General features: G+C 41.7%; 3 protein-coding genes across 3 annotated transcripts; 1 reads left to right on the top strand and 2 right to left on the bottom strand.

Annotated features, from left to right (window-relative positions):
- Window positions 1–857: 857 nt before the first annotated feature.
- Window positions 858–8,554, bottom strand: surf4 (surfeit 4). The gene is made up of 6 exons (XM_035608314.2): window positions 8,300–8,554; window positions 4,981–5,167; window positions 4,198–4,274; window positions 4,057–4,100; window positions 3,235–3,421; window positions 858–2,065 (listed from the first exon to the last, which is right to left on the bottom strand). Exons 1-6 carry the CDS (start codon window positions 8,345–8,347, stop codon window positions 1,799–1,801), a joined length of 810 nt encoding a protein of 269 aa, XP_035464207.1. The 5' UTR covers window positions 8,348–8,554; the 3' UTR covers window positions 858–1,798.
- Window positions 8,555–10,309: 1,755 nt separating this feature from the next.
- surf2 (surfeit 2) lies at window positions 10,310–13,139 on the bottom strand. Its single transcript, XM_035608315.2, has 6 exons — window positions 12,978–13,139; window positions 12,646–12,797; window positions 11,927–12,030; window positions 11,196–11,387; window positions 10,857–10,990; window positions 10,310–10,740 (listed from the first exon to the last, which is right to left on the bottom strand). The coding sequence occupies exons 1-6, from the start codon at window positions 13,050–13,052 to the stop codon at window positions 10,651–10,653; spliced, it is 747 nt and encodes a 248-aa protein (XP_035464208.1). The 5' UTR covers window positions 13,053–13,139; the 3' UTR covers window positions 10,310–10,650.
- A 1,090-nt stretch (window positions 13,140–14,229) lies between these two features.
- Window positions 14,230–16,279, top strand: bbln (bublin coiled coil protein). The gene is made up of 2 exons (XM_035608013.2): window positions 14,230–14,600; window positions 15,175–16,279. Exons 1-2 carry the CDS (start codon window positions 14,519–14,521, stop codon window positions 15,420–15,422), a joined length of 330 nt encoding a protein of 109 aa, XP_035463906.2. The 5' UTR covers window positions 14,230–14,518; the 3' UTR covers window positions 15,423–16,279.
- Window positions 16,280–17,078: the final 799 nt, after the last annotated feature.

Raw genomic sequence — 17,078 nt, forward strand, 5'->3', positions numbered from 1 at the left:
CCCGGAGCAGAGAGTGAAGTGGAGCCAATGCGCAAGTGCCTGAGACCTGTATTATCTGGAATGACCTGTAGAGGGCAATCGAGAGAACACAAAAAAGTTGGTCAAACTATACTGCTACATTCCGTTTGACAATATTAGTCTTCATGATTAGCACCAATTTCAAACAACCAATATGTGAACATGCATAAATAATAGAAAGGTTCTGATGTGCAACTTTTCTTCCAACTAGTAGTCATCCTTGAGAATTATATTCCATATATTTCATAGATGGCACCTGGCACCCAATAACTTCATAAAGTTACAGGGTTAAGCTCTTCAATTGTTTCTGACAAAAAAAAACGATTGTAATTTTCAGCATTCACCACTGTACATAACACAAAACAATGTTTTTTTAATCATGGCAGTAATCAGAACAAACAACGAATATCTTGAGATACTGTGTCCGTATGGACTGAACTTTATCAACGTGGCTGAAGAGTGAAAATGATGCAATGCTCCACTGAAGTGAACTTTTACCGCACTTGTCCAGCAGACGTCAGTATTTCCTCAAAGTCTCAGAACTAAAACTCGAAATGTCAGTGAACGCTCAATACAGAATTGGGAAATTTGAGCTCGTCATTTGCCTTTTCTGATATGTTAGGTGTTTCACTCCCTTGTGCGCCTCAGTAGTTGAGACTTTACATTGATTCGATGGTCCAACAACGTCCTTCGACCTCTGGGAGCACCTTAAGAGCTAAAAACCTTGACCGAGACAGTGACTTTATATTTTGCATTTTTATTTTTTCTCCATGAACTTCCAAAAAAAAGAAATCAAAAAACAAATGATCAAAAATACAATATAAACTTCTGAAAATCAATACACTGAATATTTTTTTTATTTTCTTACACAGGGCAAAAACACTTAAGTTCAGGTGACAAGTGACTCCGCGTAGTCCTCAGTTTCATTTTCTAGATCTCAGAATATGGTGTTTCACAAACGTCGAGCCTTCCTCCTACTATCCCCGGTCATATACAGTTCACTAGTGAGGCATTTGCCAAAGACGTACAGTACAAAGTGCCCAATAATAAAGTCCTGGAGCTAACAATTGTTTTGAAATTTTCAATCAAGCACGACTGCAATCGACCACTATACAATGTACATGCCGCCCCCCCCCAGATTCAGCTCCCCATGAACAAGAGTCAGTTGACACTGAAGATGTACAGATGTATTAAAAAAAAAAATAGTGGGGAGATGAAACCTGCAGAGTTGCTGCGAGTTGCTGTCAAACGAGTGCCAAAGATTTCAGAATCAATGTGGTGAGAAAGTCTCAGACACTCCGAGATCCAACGACAGAAAAAGATCAGCATCCGTGGGGTGGGTGATGCTGAGTACCCTCTCCGCTCAACCAGTTCTATTCAGATAATATGAAAATCCATCTATGATAGCGTATGAAAATATCACCCATAAAATACAATAAATTATTTTCATTCATCTCCTGGACACAGAGCAAATAAACGTTTTCTTCCACTTATGATCCAATAATTATTTGTCTTTGCAGTTTGAATTACATGGGCCTTCTTTAACGATTTATAAAAAAAAATATCTGGCATTAGTAAAAAATAAAAAAAGCAGTTTGCTGGAGAATAGAAGAAAAAAAACAATGTGTCTGTGGATTTGGCCAAATTAAAAAAATGCTAGAAAAAAAGTATACCCTGGTGTGGGGGGGGGGGACTCGAGGAGAGGGAGGGTCTTTGTGTCCCGGTCGTGGGGGGAAGTTAGTGGTGCTGGGGCTATCCTCTGATTCCATCGCCCCTTTGCCTACCACTCTTTCTTTTTCTCATCCATGGACACGCCGCCGGGCCCGAGCGCCACCACCAACAGCAGGCCGCCGATGACGGAGGTGGTCTGGAAGAAGTCGTACTTGAGGAAGTCGTGCATGGGCTTGTAGGCGGGGATGGTCCAGAAAGCGTTGAAGTAGACGTTGATGGCCAGCAGCCAAACGACGAGGGTCAATGCCGCTAGCTTGGTTTTGAAGCCGATGGCTACGAGAATGATGAGGGCAGTTCCCACCATATTCTGCAGGATCTGTGGGAAGATGCAAAAAGCGGGGGGGGGGGGGGGGGGGGGGGGGGGGGGGGGGGGAATTATTAAATTTGTGCTTCAAAATTACCCAGATGAACCACAATATAATCTGTAGACAATAAAACATAAAACAAATGAAGTTCACGTGAAGTTCTGTTGAACATCATACCCCCGTATATGTCTCTCACTCCGCATTTCCTGCTTGTATGTCAACAAGCAACATTAAATAAAACGCCCTTGTTCTCCATGTTTCAGTCCATTGACAGGAAATCACATGTTCCTTGTTGTTGTTTGAAAAATCCAATCCTATCTAAGTGCAAAGGTTCATGTCTTTGTTAAATTTTATATATTTGATCCAGTTAGTTTTGGTTTCACATTGCAATTTAGGGAAGCAGACTAAAGAACTTAGTTGTATGACATAGGTACGTCCTGACGTCATCACCTACGTGGGCTGCGTGTACCTACACTTGACATTTATTGGCTTGTAGACAGGCCTGCGTCTAACGCCTCCTTGTGGTCAGTACGACAGGTAGTAGTCTCTCCGTTTGAATGGAAATTCATGAACGTATTCATTTTGCAACTTTTCACAGGTTTGGAATAAACTGAAAAGTCAGAGGGTCCAGACCAAACAAGGTCGGTTTCAAGTGTGAAGTTAAAAGTCACTGATATTCCATCTGCACGTTATCAAAATGAACCTACTGGCTCTTGAAAAGTTCTTGATACAATCCAGCACAGTGAACCTTTTACCACCTTTGCATCTCTGTTCCAAGTTACTAATACTAATAAGCAACATTTGATGAAAAAACTTTTACCTAACTTTTTAAACTATATCCATGTATATTTGCCTGTTCGACGTCTGCCCTCACCGTATATAATCATAGCTGCTGAATGCAATGTTTTTCAACAGATCACTCACACATCCTGTGAGGTTCTTAAATGACTTAAGTAGTACGAGTTTTTAAAAAAGCTTTGCAATGAAGAGGAACTACCAGCTGGAAGCTTATGGTAGTCTTTGTAAAAAAAACATTGTTAGATATCTGATTGGCTAAAGGGCATTCCTGGTTTACACATTCTTAATCTCACTAAACTGCTCTTAGTAAAGTCTTGCCATGATAGATTTTGTCTATGTCCAGAAAAATGATGTAGGAACAGTTGGTGTTGTCAGTACTCACAGAGAAGAAGTTGGAGTCAAAGTGCAGCAGAGTCATGAACATGAGTACGAGCAGCACTCGACCGCCCAGCTGCATGTACTGCTTTGGCGAGCTCTCTCCCATGGAGGGGACTCCAGCAAACATGCTCTTCCCTTCCGAACGAGACTCGGCCAGCAGCAGGAGCAGACCACCTCCTAGGGCAAGGTTCCTGGGGGGGGGGGGAGGGAGGAGGGCGGTGGTTATTTTTGGACAGTGCATGTCAGACCTGCAGTCAGACTAGCAGAAAAATGTTGGGAACACAACATCAGGTTTTTTCTGAGACTGACTTCAATTGCCGGATCAGCTGAAGGATTTTCACATAAAAGGATTTACTACAACCAACAGCACGTGAATTAAATGTACACAGAATGCACAAACAGAAAAAAGTAAAACATGGCACAAGATATTTCTCTAATGGCCAGTGACTCAACTGATTATCTATCATCATCTATAATCATCTATCATCCGGGCTTAAATAACCTACAGGTCTTGTGAACAGTAATTATCATAATCTTAACCCTCGCTGTTTGCTTGGCTATGTGTACAGCAACTATAAGCATTTTTTTCTGTCACACATTCTTTCGGACCGATTTATCGATATTATCAACAATTTTACAGACACATCTGTACATATATAATTGAATCAAGCAGGTAAAATAATAATTTGGTAATCACTGGCCAAATGTATTTGAGATTTGATCAGCTGGTGCAACATGACACATAATTCTCCAATAAACATAGAATTTATTGAGACCATTTATGGTTGTTTTTGTAAATCACTGACACAAAGTGAATGAAACCTACCTCATCAAAAATTTAAGGTCCCATAAAATGCTGTATGCGACAGTCTAGTGGGAGAAGGACAAAACATTCCAGGTTAGACAAAATGACATACAGTTGGTGGTGTGTATTGAATAATTTAGTTATAGTGTCATTATTTTATACCTGCAGCGCTATGATGCCAAATAATCCAAAGCAGGCATACTGTACAAAATTTCTACTGAGGATGAGGACGCAGCCACCTGTTAGGACACACAAGAGGGAAAAGGTATTTAAAGTTATGGCAATTGTGGTGCAAATAATATTTATTGAATTCTCCAGTTTTTGTTTCTTCAATGTTAAATACCATGATAAAAGTATAATATAATATAAGCATGAATATATTTGAAAGAAATAAAAACAATGAAGGGAACAAAAGCTTCTAATTTCAGGCTTATTATATGAATATTAACACCGTTATCTGCCACTAGAGCTCAGACCTAAATCCATTTTATTTAGCTTGCAAAGCTTGTGGCAGGATATGTCCGTGGATACATAATGTCTATGCCAAACTCAGAACCATGCAACTGTCTCAACAGAAACCTAATTCTGGTTAACACACAACAAGAATGGAACCTCAGGGATATAAAAGGTTCAACTGATTCAGAAGCATACCTAATGATAAATAATAATTGAATCCAGTTTTTCTTGAAGTACACTGGAGCAAATCCCTTAGGCCAACACCTTTATCAGTGTTCAGTGCATAAACTTGAAGCTAATCTATAGTTTTGCAACAGATTCATGGACAAGTGGGTCCGCTGGCGTCCTTCACTACGTCACAACAGTCTCCTCTGAACTCTTTAATCAGCAAGATGATTTATATCCCATGAGTGCACTGTGCTTGAGTATATTATTGCACAACTTTCCACAAAACTGTGGAACTCAACCCGCCGCCACCCGTTCACTCACCCAGCTGTCCTACGAGGTTAAGCAGCACAAAGCATGTGGCCAGGAAGTAGCCACAACTCCAGGTCACCTCAATGTAGTCCCTCTGCTCATTCCACTGGAACCACATGCGGATGCCATCTTCCAGGAAGGTGCTGATGAGACACAGACGTGCCAGGTGGGGCAGGTACTGTTTGGTCACCCGCAAGAACTGGACGGCAGAAGAAAACAGACAGTTAGAAGTCACAGATGAGGGGGAAAAAAATGCCTCAGATACTGCCCAAACCGCCGGATAGGGCATCGGCAAGTGTGAGAATGTATGTACCCACCCGATACCATGTCTTTATAGTTCACCTTGATAAAACCGCAATTTTCTTTTCAGAGAAATCACTTCTTCACCGCTCCAAAACAGCAGTTGTGCTGTACTGCCGCTGGCGAGTACTGTTTTTAGAGCAGCGTAGAAGAAGTGACTTCCTGTAGTGAGGTGTTAACCAGCAATAGAGAGAGAATGTGAGCAATTTCGCAATAATTCACACTGGAAAGTCCCAAGAGTAAAACTGTGAAAGACTTAGATCAAAAGTATTTGATGCATGTTAACAGTTTTTGTGCTTTTGCAATATTTACACTGTTACTGAGCTGTTTAAAACTTGAATGGTCTTTTCTGTCTGCACTGCAACAGCTATTTAAGGGAAGTAATTGTTGTTCATTCCTAGATTTATTTGTGCTCTTTTTCAGTCATGACTGTCAAACTAGATTATAAAAGAACTTCTATAGCATTTTCTCTGTATGCATCTGTTTTTCAGAGGATGAGAGCAATCATCATCACTTCCGTACAGGGTTAGTAGCAAACAGCTGTAAAAAAATGTTACGTAAGTTGCAAATATTCAGAATTGGGACAGTCTGCTACTAATTATTATTTACACTGCAACTATAGTGATGAGAACCATTTGAATCCTAAGCAAATGTCGAAACAATAGTCATTTAAGCAGAATTGCTGATTTGGACAGACGTGCTGAGGGAAAAAACAATTTTACATAAACAGCGTGGATCCCCATATGGATAATAGTATAGGTGACGGTGTACCATTGTACATTACAGTTATGGTTGTTTTGCATGATGTGAAGTTCGGAGCAAGTTTTTTCATTTTTTACTGCTTTATCACTAACTGATAAAATATTTGCAAAATGTAGAGATTAGATTTGGGTCCCGTCAGAAAGTCTCTCACACAGGAGGCTTTTGAATATCAATAACCTCAAATGATAGACTTCCTGATTATTTCAATTATTAGAAGAAATACATCATTTACTTTTCAAAGTTTATCACTAACAGACTTACAAGCATTAAAGCCACTAAGACTTCAAAGTCTTACGCAGAGCTATTTCCCCTCATTTACAGTGACATGCTAACCTATTTAAAACAGGAACTTAAACATTATTGTTAAACTAACGTAAAGTTCCAAACAAGATATAATCCGCGCTCTTTTTAAACTAACTAAATGAACACGTGGAAATGTAACTCGGCTCCCACACAGAACAATCACTTAATTGTGTTAAGAGTTTGCTACACATGGTTCTGAGCCCTGAGCCCTAGATCACATATGGTTCTCCCAGTCTAGTATAACGCATGTTGAAATATTAAAACAAAAAAAACAACAAAAGGTGTTTTTACTAATAATTACAACTGGAACTTGACATTATAACCTAATGTAACGGGTTTCAAGATTAGGAAATTCTGTTGTGGTCTGCAAATCTTAAGACGATTAACAGGGTCTGTGCATCCGCCAGACAATCTCCAAAAGGCCCCCGTTGTAGTAGGGGTGTGCCGAACATTTTAAAAAGCAAACAAAAAAAGTAAGTAAAATGAAACAACTGTGATTCTACACTATGTTCTTCTCTTTAACAGAAGTCATGACCAGATTTTTGGATAGTCCAGTGACAGCAGCGAGGGGCAGTGTCCTGCCCCCATGTCCCCGCCTCCTCGGCAGTCCACATCAGCACTGTCGGGCCCCGGCAGCCTATCAGCGTCTACCAAGCCCCACTACGTCCGCTGAGCGAGGCGTGAATGGACGAAACTGGGAACCAATCTGAAACGAGCCCGAGGGGTCGCAGACAGCCACAGCCTGGAAATAGACCAGCTCTTAGGCAAGGCGTAAGTAACGTGTAAGCTCAGGACCCATTACTGAGGGCTGTGCCCTCAAAGTGGGCTTAGCAACGCACAGACCAAACAAGTGTTGTAAAAACGCTGGTTTCCTTATGTGACCTTTTTTTTTTTTTTTTTTTTTTACAATGCACACACACACACACACACACACACCACTTATGACAGTGTACAAATCCATCAGGTGTACTCAGATCAGGGAAGTGGAGCATTATCTGGCGTAAGGGTTGAGTTTTCATTCAACACAACCGGGCGTACACATGCACAGAGCTGACTCCCAGACTTGATGTATATGAAATGACACTTCTCCTCTGGCTGAAATGAAGTCTTTCTTGTCCTGCACAAATCATGAGGCCATGAATCTAACACACAAGACCACAGCATCTGTTGAGAGGACAGAATGTACATCACACACACAAAAAAACAAAATCACTGGAGTTTTAACTTTCCTCCCCCCTCAGACTACACACCGACAAGGGTCACACAGGTTGACCTGCAATCTGATCTGAACAATCTCAGCTCACTTCAGCACAGTAGTAAAGAAAAGAAAAGAAAAGTGGCCGCAGACAATAGTAGTAAAGTGGAAGCACATGTTTCACATCCAGTTTCCTTTTCTATGGGTGACCTGGGTGGTGGAGCAGCTCTGTCGAGGCCACATGCAGAGTACACAGTTGAGGAAAAAGCAAAAAACACACATATACACACACACACACACACACACACACACAGCTAACAGCTAACAGCTAACAGCTAAAGGAAGCTAACTGCAAACACACAGTGAGTGGACCGGGCGGCTACAGGCGACAAGCTAACAGGCTGCCGATCGTACACCTGTTAACTCAGCCCCACTTTACCAGAGGACGTCTGGTGAAACGATGATGTTCACACACACACACACACACGATGTCTAATCTGGAGACATATGACAGGAGCGGTGACACCTCAACCGCTTCACATGACGCCGAGGACAACGAGCTGCTGCTGCTGCGGCTTCGTGGGTGAGCGGCTCCCCGTCGGAGGCACCGGCCGACATGTCACGGCGTCAAACAAGTGTTGCACGGGGAGAAAAAAAAGCGAAGCACCCGCGAGAGCCTCGACGCCACCTCATCGTTCTCCACTAGTTAGCGGCTAGCGTGCTAGCGTGCTAGCGGGGGACGGGTGTCGCGCTGAGGGAGGCTGAAGTTACCTGATCCGCCACGTCTTCGGCGGTGTTCATGAGATCCTCCTGCCCCATGTCCGTCAGGTAGCGCGGGTTCTTCTTCTCCAATATGAATCTAATCGAGGCGCGGGCTCGACACAAGTCGGTGAGGTGGTTGGATATGTTCCGCTCGCTCTGTCTCTCCCCCTCCTCGGTTACGTTATTTACTTGAAGATTTCCCGTTCGTTCGCCCTGGACGCAGAGAAAGGCCGCCTCCGCCCCACAATGCCCCGCGGTTCGACGAGCGCGAGACACGGGGCCCCCTACATGGTACTGCAACCGCTGTGTGCCACGTATACCGATCGCATCCGATCCCATCCGACCCCGTCCCGTCCCGTCCGGGGGCCCAACGCCGCCGCTGCTTGCGGCCCCCCCCCATGCATGTAAACAAGAGGAGCCACGTCTGTCACGACACACGTGCACTCTCCTGTCAAACCATGCCGCCTGTCTTTTAGATGGTTGCGTGTTTTTGGGCAGATGTGCATTCATCTTCTGCTTTGGTCAAAGAAGGTGGAGGAGGGAATCCTACTTGTAATATTGCAAGAAAATGTAGCACTCAAACTCGAAATCGAAACCTATTTTATTTGAAATTGACTCATTGATATATTTAATATTTACATTAATTGGATTAATGAGAAGATTGTAAAGTAAATATTTCTCTGGCCTAAAGATGAAAAGGGGTCATAGCTTCATACTATTTTATTAGTAGAGGTCACAAGCTAAAAGGAGGTGCTTTTCTGATTTAAGCTAAAGCGATGCTAGAGCTTGATTGCAAAATTTATCACGTCTTCCTGTAAAATTTTTAATTTGAGAAGTAGTAACTACAGCTCTGAAACAAATGTATTGGGAGTGCAATATTTCACTCTGAATTGCTGTGGAGCTGAAGTAAAAAACTATATAAAGTGGAAATACTACATGATGGACAGCAAAGAAAAAAACCCTCACATATATACAAAGAGGGGACATTTAACACCAAGACATACTAAAACACAGCAAACTGACTACAGAACAGATTCAGAAACATTCAGGAAATCAATGGCAAACATGATTTGTGTAAAAAGAAAGCAGATGTTAACAGCAAAGATATTTGATCAATGGAAACTGGATATTACAACACACTTTATCAGAGCTGGAAGGGCTGCCTTTGTAAAGCACTTTTCAATGTGGATTTTGAAAAGGGCTCTATAAATAACGTTCATTATTATAATTGAATGGCTTCTACTGGCTCCACATGCCTACTCACTGCCCCCTCATCAAAATCCCCTGAGGTCCTCTTCCCACATGACACCATCTGCAACCTGGACACAATGCAACAATATTTGTAGTTGTTAGTTGTCAGTACATGTGGGTGGTGGCTGATGACGGTGGTGTTGGTGTTTGCAGAAAAAAGAAACAGCTGCTGATGACAGAAATGGGAGGTAGGTGGGAGGACGATGAACATACCTGCCATGAGAGGGCAGAGCTGCTGAACACGAGAAGGGAAAGGGGATCAAGGTGTGAAATGTGGCTGTAGCTCACAGGTGGCTTGTTAACTGTCAACACCAAAGACTTGGAGAACGTCTTTAATTTTAGGAACTCGAGTGTACAGCCCCCCTTCCTGCCGCCAATGTTATTTAAATGCACAGTGACCTACAGTAGCACTGACTATTAGATGTTTCGCACTAAAACAAACTCTACAGTATTTGAAAGGAAATAGAGATGCAATAAAACACACGAACACTGACACGAGATGTTACCATGGTCAAGACCGATTGCTCATAACATTTTCATGCAAATCCTGCAGTAACTTTTTGAGTAGTCCTGACCTCCAAACCAATCACATAACCCGCTTGTTGGAGGTACCTGTGTAGAAAATACTGCAAGTAGTATGACCTGCAAGTTGGTGCATCTCTCTTAAAGTTGGAAAGCTGAACTAGTGCATTTCAAATGTGCCATTTCCTGCTTTTGAGTCGATTTTCATGCAATGATTAGTATAAAAAAAAAAACAGACAGACAATATTTGCCAAACAGATTTGTATTTTAATGCCTGTGTTGTTGCTCTTGAACCAGAGGACACAACTCATCCAGTCCAGAAGTTCTGTCATCTGCCACAAACACACTTTTCATGTCATGTAAACCTGCCTCGCCAAAACTGTGCAACATCACAATTTGATAAACAGACCTTTGCAAAAAAAAATATATATATATCAGAAAATTCTTGATTTGTTGTGTTATTGTAATGTACAAATGCAAAGATCATGCAGGCTCAGACATAAGAATACTACACACAGAAGTTTACAAGTGCTGCTCGCAGACAAAACACCAGGTATAAAATACTATACACACTTGTTTATTCCATTTTACTTTGCATTTCGCACTTTCCCCTGGTTCTTCCGTCCTGATTTACACTGATTATTTCTAAATTTCTTCTGAAAACCAGGGCCCTGGACCTGAAAGACACAAATACAACAGAATTAACAGCACTCTGTCAATGCTGTTTGCGGGATAATGTATATCCCACACACATACACTAACGCCACATATACTACACACTCCCAATACTGACCTTTTTGCGTTTCTGCACCACCTGCTTGTCCACCTCCATTCCCTCGTCTTCATCCGTTTGGAAGTCGTCTTCTTCCACAGCCCCATCACCCTCCATACTTTCTTCTGCCGTGTTTTTTATGGTGAAAACAGTTGCTGTGGCAAAAACATCACAAGTGTTGAGTGTCACAGCAAAGTAAAACTGCAACACTACAAGTGTGTTTGACCCATTTGAATCTGCATGTACCAAATTCTGTGAAGTCCAACTAATTACCAAATTCAATTAAACTTTGCAGCTGATAAATAGTGTTGTTGTTAGTCGGTACAGGATGTCTACAATGTGTGCACTTGGGATACTCACATGGATAGAGGTCACTCATGCTGTCTTCGGAGTCGCTGTGGTCCTCGTCACTGGAAGAGTGTTGCGGTTCCAAAATGTTGCGCCCGTGTTTTGGGGTCCTACCCCGACTGGCCTCCTCTCCGAAGTCTTTGGGCCTCTTCTGTTTGAGTCTGGCCGGAACAAATTCAATTCCCTGCCGCGTGCATTCTTCATCTAGAGTGAGACAAGTCTTGTCAGAAATCAAGTGACAGAGCGGATTGGTCCTACAAGCTCATAAATCTGCAGCATCGTACAGGGATGGATGTGTTAAACACTTAAAATGTTTGGCTTGTGTATGCACAATTGAAAGTGAATTGAAAATTCCTAAGAATAATAGTTTAACATAATGTTTTCTGTATATAGGGAATATTATCAAGCAGTTTTAACAGATTAAGGTACATTGGCAGTAATGGTTAGAACTGAAGCAACACTACACTAAAATCTGTGTTATTACAAGCTTTTTTTGGTTGACTAAAAATTGCTGAACACAACTCAGAACTAAATCTAAAATTGTGTTTAAGAAAATGATGCTCAGAGCAGATTAATAGCTTTTATGTTCAGCAAAAAAAGGTTTGTATTTAATCAACAGTTAATCAATTCTTCCTGAATGAAGGGCCACATCATGGCCAAATGTCTGCCGTTGTACATCGTCCCAACTGTTAATGACCTCTATGAAAAAAGTTCAGTGCGTGTGGATCGGTGGGTGCACTGACATTTGGAGAGGGCCTTCTTGAAGCGTTTCCCGTTGACATGTCTGAGGACGTGGTGCGGCTGCCGGTTGAGATGTCTGAGTGTCAGTTTACAGAAGAGCTGGTTGCTGGAAAAAAAAAAAAGTAAACAGGAAACATGAAAAAAACAATAAACACATTACAAGGTGCAGATTAGTTTGACTGATACAGAAACAAACTGTGGCAATCAGGTGCTGACAGTTGTTTGTGGGTCATTCCACCGAATGGGGGTTCACCACTTGAGTCTAACAACACACACATTTAACTATTCAAAATGTGTATTGGTTCATCTCAGGCATCTTTATCTAATTTTTTCTTACTATAGGAAGATACTTTTCTGCATTTCTCTCTGTTGTTATTGCCAAAACTCACATGTCATTTAAACATCATGTTATACAATCATGTCAGCCAATTCCTGTGTTGGTTGATTACATGTTCTAATTAATAATATGAGCAATAATAGCAAGTTGTATAATAATAAAAAAAAAAATGCAAAGCCTGTGTAATTTTTCAGTGATTTAGACAGATTTTGTTAATATTTTAAATTAAAGATCTTATTTTTTTGCAAATCAAGGACGGTGCAGGACACTTTACCTGATAATAAATTGATAGTTATCTTCCATACATATATCTGTACATTAGACGTCCAGTGGGGACAGATACGATGACAACACAGTACTGACTGAACATCGCAGCATCCTTACGGTTGTTTGGTGCTGGGCACGACGTGCGGCTCGTACTGGCTGTAGCTGAAGTCTGCGGCTGCGCTCAGTTTCTCGTATTTCTTCCCCTGGGTGAACTTCTGCAGCTCCGCCAGGCTGCACGGGAACTCGTGGCCGTTCAGCGTGCATTTGATCTGGAACAGCAGACAAGGCGACAGCCGGGTGTGGGGGGGTCATTTACAGGCGACACACGTAGCCATCGTCCTCATCACAACACTTCACATGGCACATGCGGTACAGTCATTTGAGGTATGCTAGCTCACAGCTAGCATCACATTGACAGTGCACACTCCACGTGCGATTTGCTCGCTAACCTTCTTGCCGTCTGTGAGCTGAAGAAACGGGTGGTTGAGGAGAAACGCCTTGAGGTCCGACGGTAGTTCATCCATTGCTTTTTTTAAACACACTTCACACAACAACAGGTCGTTCGGTGTGATGGTGGATCAGACCACCCCTCCTCTATACAGGAAGTGGATTTCCACACGTGGGTAGGCTGCAGAGACTCTACTGTCGCGTGATGTCTTGGCGCCATCCACTGGTCAAAGTGAGGAAGGTCAGTTCAGAAGAGGAGGGATGAAGAAAACTGTCGCCCTAGTAACACTAACAGAAACGACCAAACATGTACTTTTATTCTTGTGAAGTGATTCAAAGGTTATGGAGATCAACTCAAATCCAATTTTTTTTTCAAAAAATATTCAATTAGGTCTAATTCTAGAAAACTAGAAACAGGAATTTTGATACAAATGGAGAACTTAACTCATAATCACGTCACAAGATCCTTCTTTATAGATGTTATGATGCTGATTGATTTAATTCACTTTTTTCTCTGTGGGGATATACATTCATATATGAACATTCATCTTGCACTCTGCCCTCTGTACATAGGGCTATTACACTACTTTTTCTGTATTTTTGTTATATATATATATTTTAATTGGACTTTGTTTATTACACGCATCTGTTTTTTCATTATTTTGTATTTAACTGTGTATTTTGTATTTTCGCATGTTTATGCTTTTATTCATTTTACATGGTCTCTTACTGTAGGGCTGCTACGACGAATTATGACTAGTTACAAAGGTTATTTTTATTATTTATTATCGGTCGTTTGTCCAGTGTTGAGTCACAGAGGCTACTTTTGTATGAGCCAAATTAAAGAGACAGCTCTGACACACACACACACACACACACACACACACACACACACACACACACACACACACACACACACAGCAGCTATATATATATATATATATATAGAGCTGACTTGTTAGCTGCGCATCCAGTCAGCTGACTGACGGCACATGACAGCTCAGAGGCAGAGAGGGCGTAAAAGAAAAGAGAGCCCACTCTGTTCATATTTGCAGAAACCACATATGTTAGTCCATGAGTGAGCTGCTGAGTTGACAAAGGAAGAACAAATAATGAATAATATAGACAATAACGTAAAACACTTTCCCAGGCCGCTTGTGTTGAAGGACTGGACATATAGATTTATTTTTTGTGAACTACCTCCCAGGTTATCTGCACAAAGTGAGTCGTCTGTCCTAAACCAGTACAATCTCTGAAGAGAATTTAAAGCCCCGCCCACTTGATCTCTCCACTATCCTTTGGTTTCGTATACAAATGTCTGGAGATGGCGACAGGTCAAACTACATAACAAGCTCCTCCGACAATTGTCTCCTGGGATTATTTCATTTTGGTTTGCCGAAACAGTCTGAAGCTTTGTTTGTGTCGGCTTTTTCTTACATGTTTTAATTCGAGTCCTTCGCTGTCCCGTAGCAGCTAGCTAGCTAGCTAGCAGCGCAGCTAGCTCGACTCAGCCTGTCACAAAGGGATAAAGGTGAACATTTGAATGATGTCCGGACCAAACGGAGACCCGGACATCACCATGGACGACGGGATCATAAACGACGAGGACGAGTTCGGCGACGAAGGTAGTGAGCTCACGTGTTCATTCATAAATAGTCAACAGTGGTAACGTTGTTGCAGGAAACGGAGGAGTCAGTCCACCCAAAAAAATAACTGAATCCATTGTATTCAATCGAGTAATTATACATCACACGCTGGTCTCACAGACTCTCACATTGACTCGTGTGGTTCACTGTCTGCTGAGCAGATTAGAGATCATCAGTACTGTGCCTCATGTCTTTCTGCTTTTCAGTTTAAGATCCAGCGATGCTTTAAAAATGAGATTAGGATTATGTGTAGAAAAAGCAGTGATATAACAGCAACCTACTGGTTTATGATGCTTACAGCTGTTGAAGAGCAGTATCACTCATTATTCAGTTCTTAATATTTCACACAGCACAATTTACACTGCTTGTTTTCAGTCAGTGCCATGTAGACATTAAATCAAACTGTTACTGATTGTTGAAACTATAATTCCCATCTAAACAAATAACCTACTGTAAAGATAAAAAGAAAAACAAATTTTTACACCCTGAAGAACATCTTCCATTTGTCCTACGTGACAGTGAATACTAACCTCTCCGGCTGCTTAATCCACAGAGTACGTCGCCATCAACTCCATGCTGGATCAGATCAACTCCTACCTCGACGGCATCGAGGAGCGCAACGACTCGCTCAACGGCAAACTCCACGAGCTGCTGGAGTCGAACCGACAAGCCCGGCAGGAGTTCAGGGCCCAGGCTCAGCTCAGCACCCAGACCCAGGAGGAGCAGCAGCATCCCACAGACGGCAAGGAGCAGCAGGATGAAGACGATGGGGGCTCGCAAATGGGCGACAAGAGCGAGTAGAAAATAGGGACTGAGTTTGCAAGGATAGAAATATTTATGAAAGTTGTCTCGACTTCTGACCTGATTTTTTTGGACTAGTGAACCCCTGACCTGCGTAGTCCATGTCTGTCTAGATTCTTTCATGATGAATTTACATAAGCAGACATGTGCTGGACTGCGATGTTTTGTCATCGCCCTCCCATCACCAAGCATCAAGTGTGTGGTTCCTGAGCAGAGCGGAGTTTATTGACCTCCAGCAGCTTCTCGCACACGTTGGACATCACAGTCACTTTGCAAATGTCTGCTGCAGTTTTGCTGAAATCTAAGTCAAATGTAGTGCAGAGTTGTGTTTAGGTCCTTTTGAGACATCATGGAGAAAGACAGAAATATAATTAAAAAAAAAATTATAAGTTATCATTAATCAAATAATGTTGGAGGCGATTTAAATACTTAGTGCCCTGCTCACTATAATGCTCTGAATGTCCACGGTGATCCGCAGCACATGTACACAACATATTTATGTTCTACAGAACAGTGCTGATTCTCCACATGTTCGCTTATATGCAACATTCCAGATGTTTATAAAGTTTGATCTTTGGGCGTGACTGTAAATCTACACAGCGCTGTCCTGTTCCATTTTCATCCATTTGGTTTTTGAAATAAGTGATGCAGTCTGAATAAGTGTTTCTGTGTTCAGTCGAAATTAATTTGGCAGTGTGGGAATTGTCAAGACATTTTTTAATATAAATTAAAACGCGCCCCCCCTAAACAGAAAACAAAACATCCAAAAATACATTAAACTTCCAGCAATTAGAAAACATCAAGTTTTGTTCGTCTCAGTTTGTCAGTAGCTGAATAAAAATACAATAAGAAACGTACAACTTTGTCTGAAATCATCCTTCACACGTCCTTTTTCCCTCCTCTCTGCTGCTCTGAGTCTGTCGGAGCTGAAGCTCTCGCGCCTTGTTCCCTCAGACGGAACGTCGTGCGACACTCGTCACGTGACAGTCCCCACCATGAGAGCTGCTACATGTCAACCAGCCTTCTGTGGTTTTAAAATATCCTTCAGTAATATGGAGGATGAACCGTTTCCAGAACGACACATTAGTCACGAAGAAGGAAATAACGCGTCCTTAAATATATATATATGTATGCTCCGTCTGGTATATTGTGAATGCTGAAACCAAAGTTTTATTTCTTTAGCTGGGATCACCTAAGAAAACTTTGTACTACATTAAAAACCTACACACACTTCATGGGGTTTCCTTGCAGAAAATAATGGGACTGTTTTGATTCCAAATGTCCAGTGCATTGCAAATAAAACATCTTCAATGAGAAAGAAAATCAAAAAACAAATTTCAAAAAAGAAATGGCAAACAAACACTACATACATTTTTCCTGCTGTGAATGTTCGCGTCCCTGGAACTATGAAATAAACTATTTACTCTAACGCAGGCACACTTGACAAAAACGTCCATGGGAATGTAAATACCAAATGCTTTCATCTTTATGAATTTCTGAGATAAAAGACGGATTTGTGGGTTTTCTGAAGATGTGCCAATCTGCCACATCATCCAACCAGAAGGGGGAAAAAATGACTTATTTCCAAATTGGCAATATGTTCCCGAAATCCTCGTGAACAATTGGAGAATACAGGGGGTTTCTTCTCAATATGAA

Source organism: Scophthalmus maximus, chromosome 20 (assembly GCF_022379125.1).
Source record: "Scophthalmus maximus strain ysfricsl-2021 chromosome 20, ASM2237912v1, whole genome shotgun sequence".
Taxonomy (NCBI): Eukaryota; Metazoa; Chordata; class Actinopteri; order Pleuronectiformes; family Scophthalmidae; genus Scophthalmus; species Scophthalmus maximus.

Excerpts from the sequence above, each read along its gene's own strand:
- surf4 (XM_035608314.2), bottom strand. The coding sequence starts at position 8,347 with ATGGGGCAGGAGGATCTCATGAACACCGCCGAAGACGTGGCGGATCAG. Across the intron at positions 5,168-8,299 it reads CCGAAGACGTGGCGGATCAG|TTCTTGCGGGTGACCAAACA; the intron begins GTAACTTCAGCC and ends TCTGCCGTCCAG. Across the intron at positions 4,275-4,980 it reads TAACCTCGTAGGACAGCTGG|GTGGCTGCGTCCTCATCCTC; the intron begins GTGAGTGAACGG and ends GTGTCCTAACAG.
- surf2 (XM_035608315.2), bottom strand. The coding sequence starts at position 13,052 with ATGGATGAACTACCGTCGGACCTCAAGGCGTTTCTCCTCAACCACCCG. Across the intron at positions 10,991-11,195 it reads CATGAGTGACCTCTATCCAT|CAACTGTTTTCACCATAAAA; the intron begins GTGAGTATCCCA and ends TTTTTGCCACAG. Across the intron at positions 10,741-10,856 it reads TGGTGCAGAAACGCAAAAAG|GTCCAGGGCCCTGGTTTTCA; the intron begins GTCAGTATTGGG and ends TGTGTCTTTCAG.
- bbln (XM_035608013.2), top strand. The coding sequence starts at position 14,519 with ATGATGTCCGGACCAAACGGAGACCCGGACATCACCATGGACGACGGG. Across the intron at positions 14,601-15,174 it reads GGACGAGTTCGGCGACGAAG|AGTACGTCGCCATCAACTCC; the intron begins GTAGTGAGCTCA and ends CTTAATCCACAG.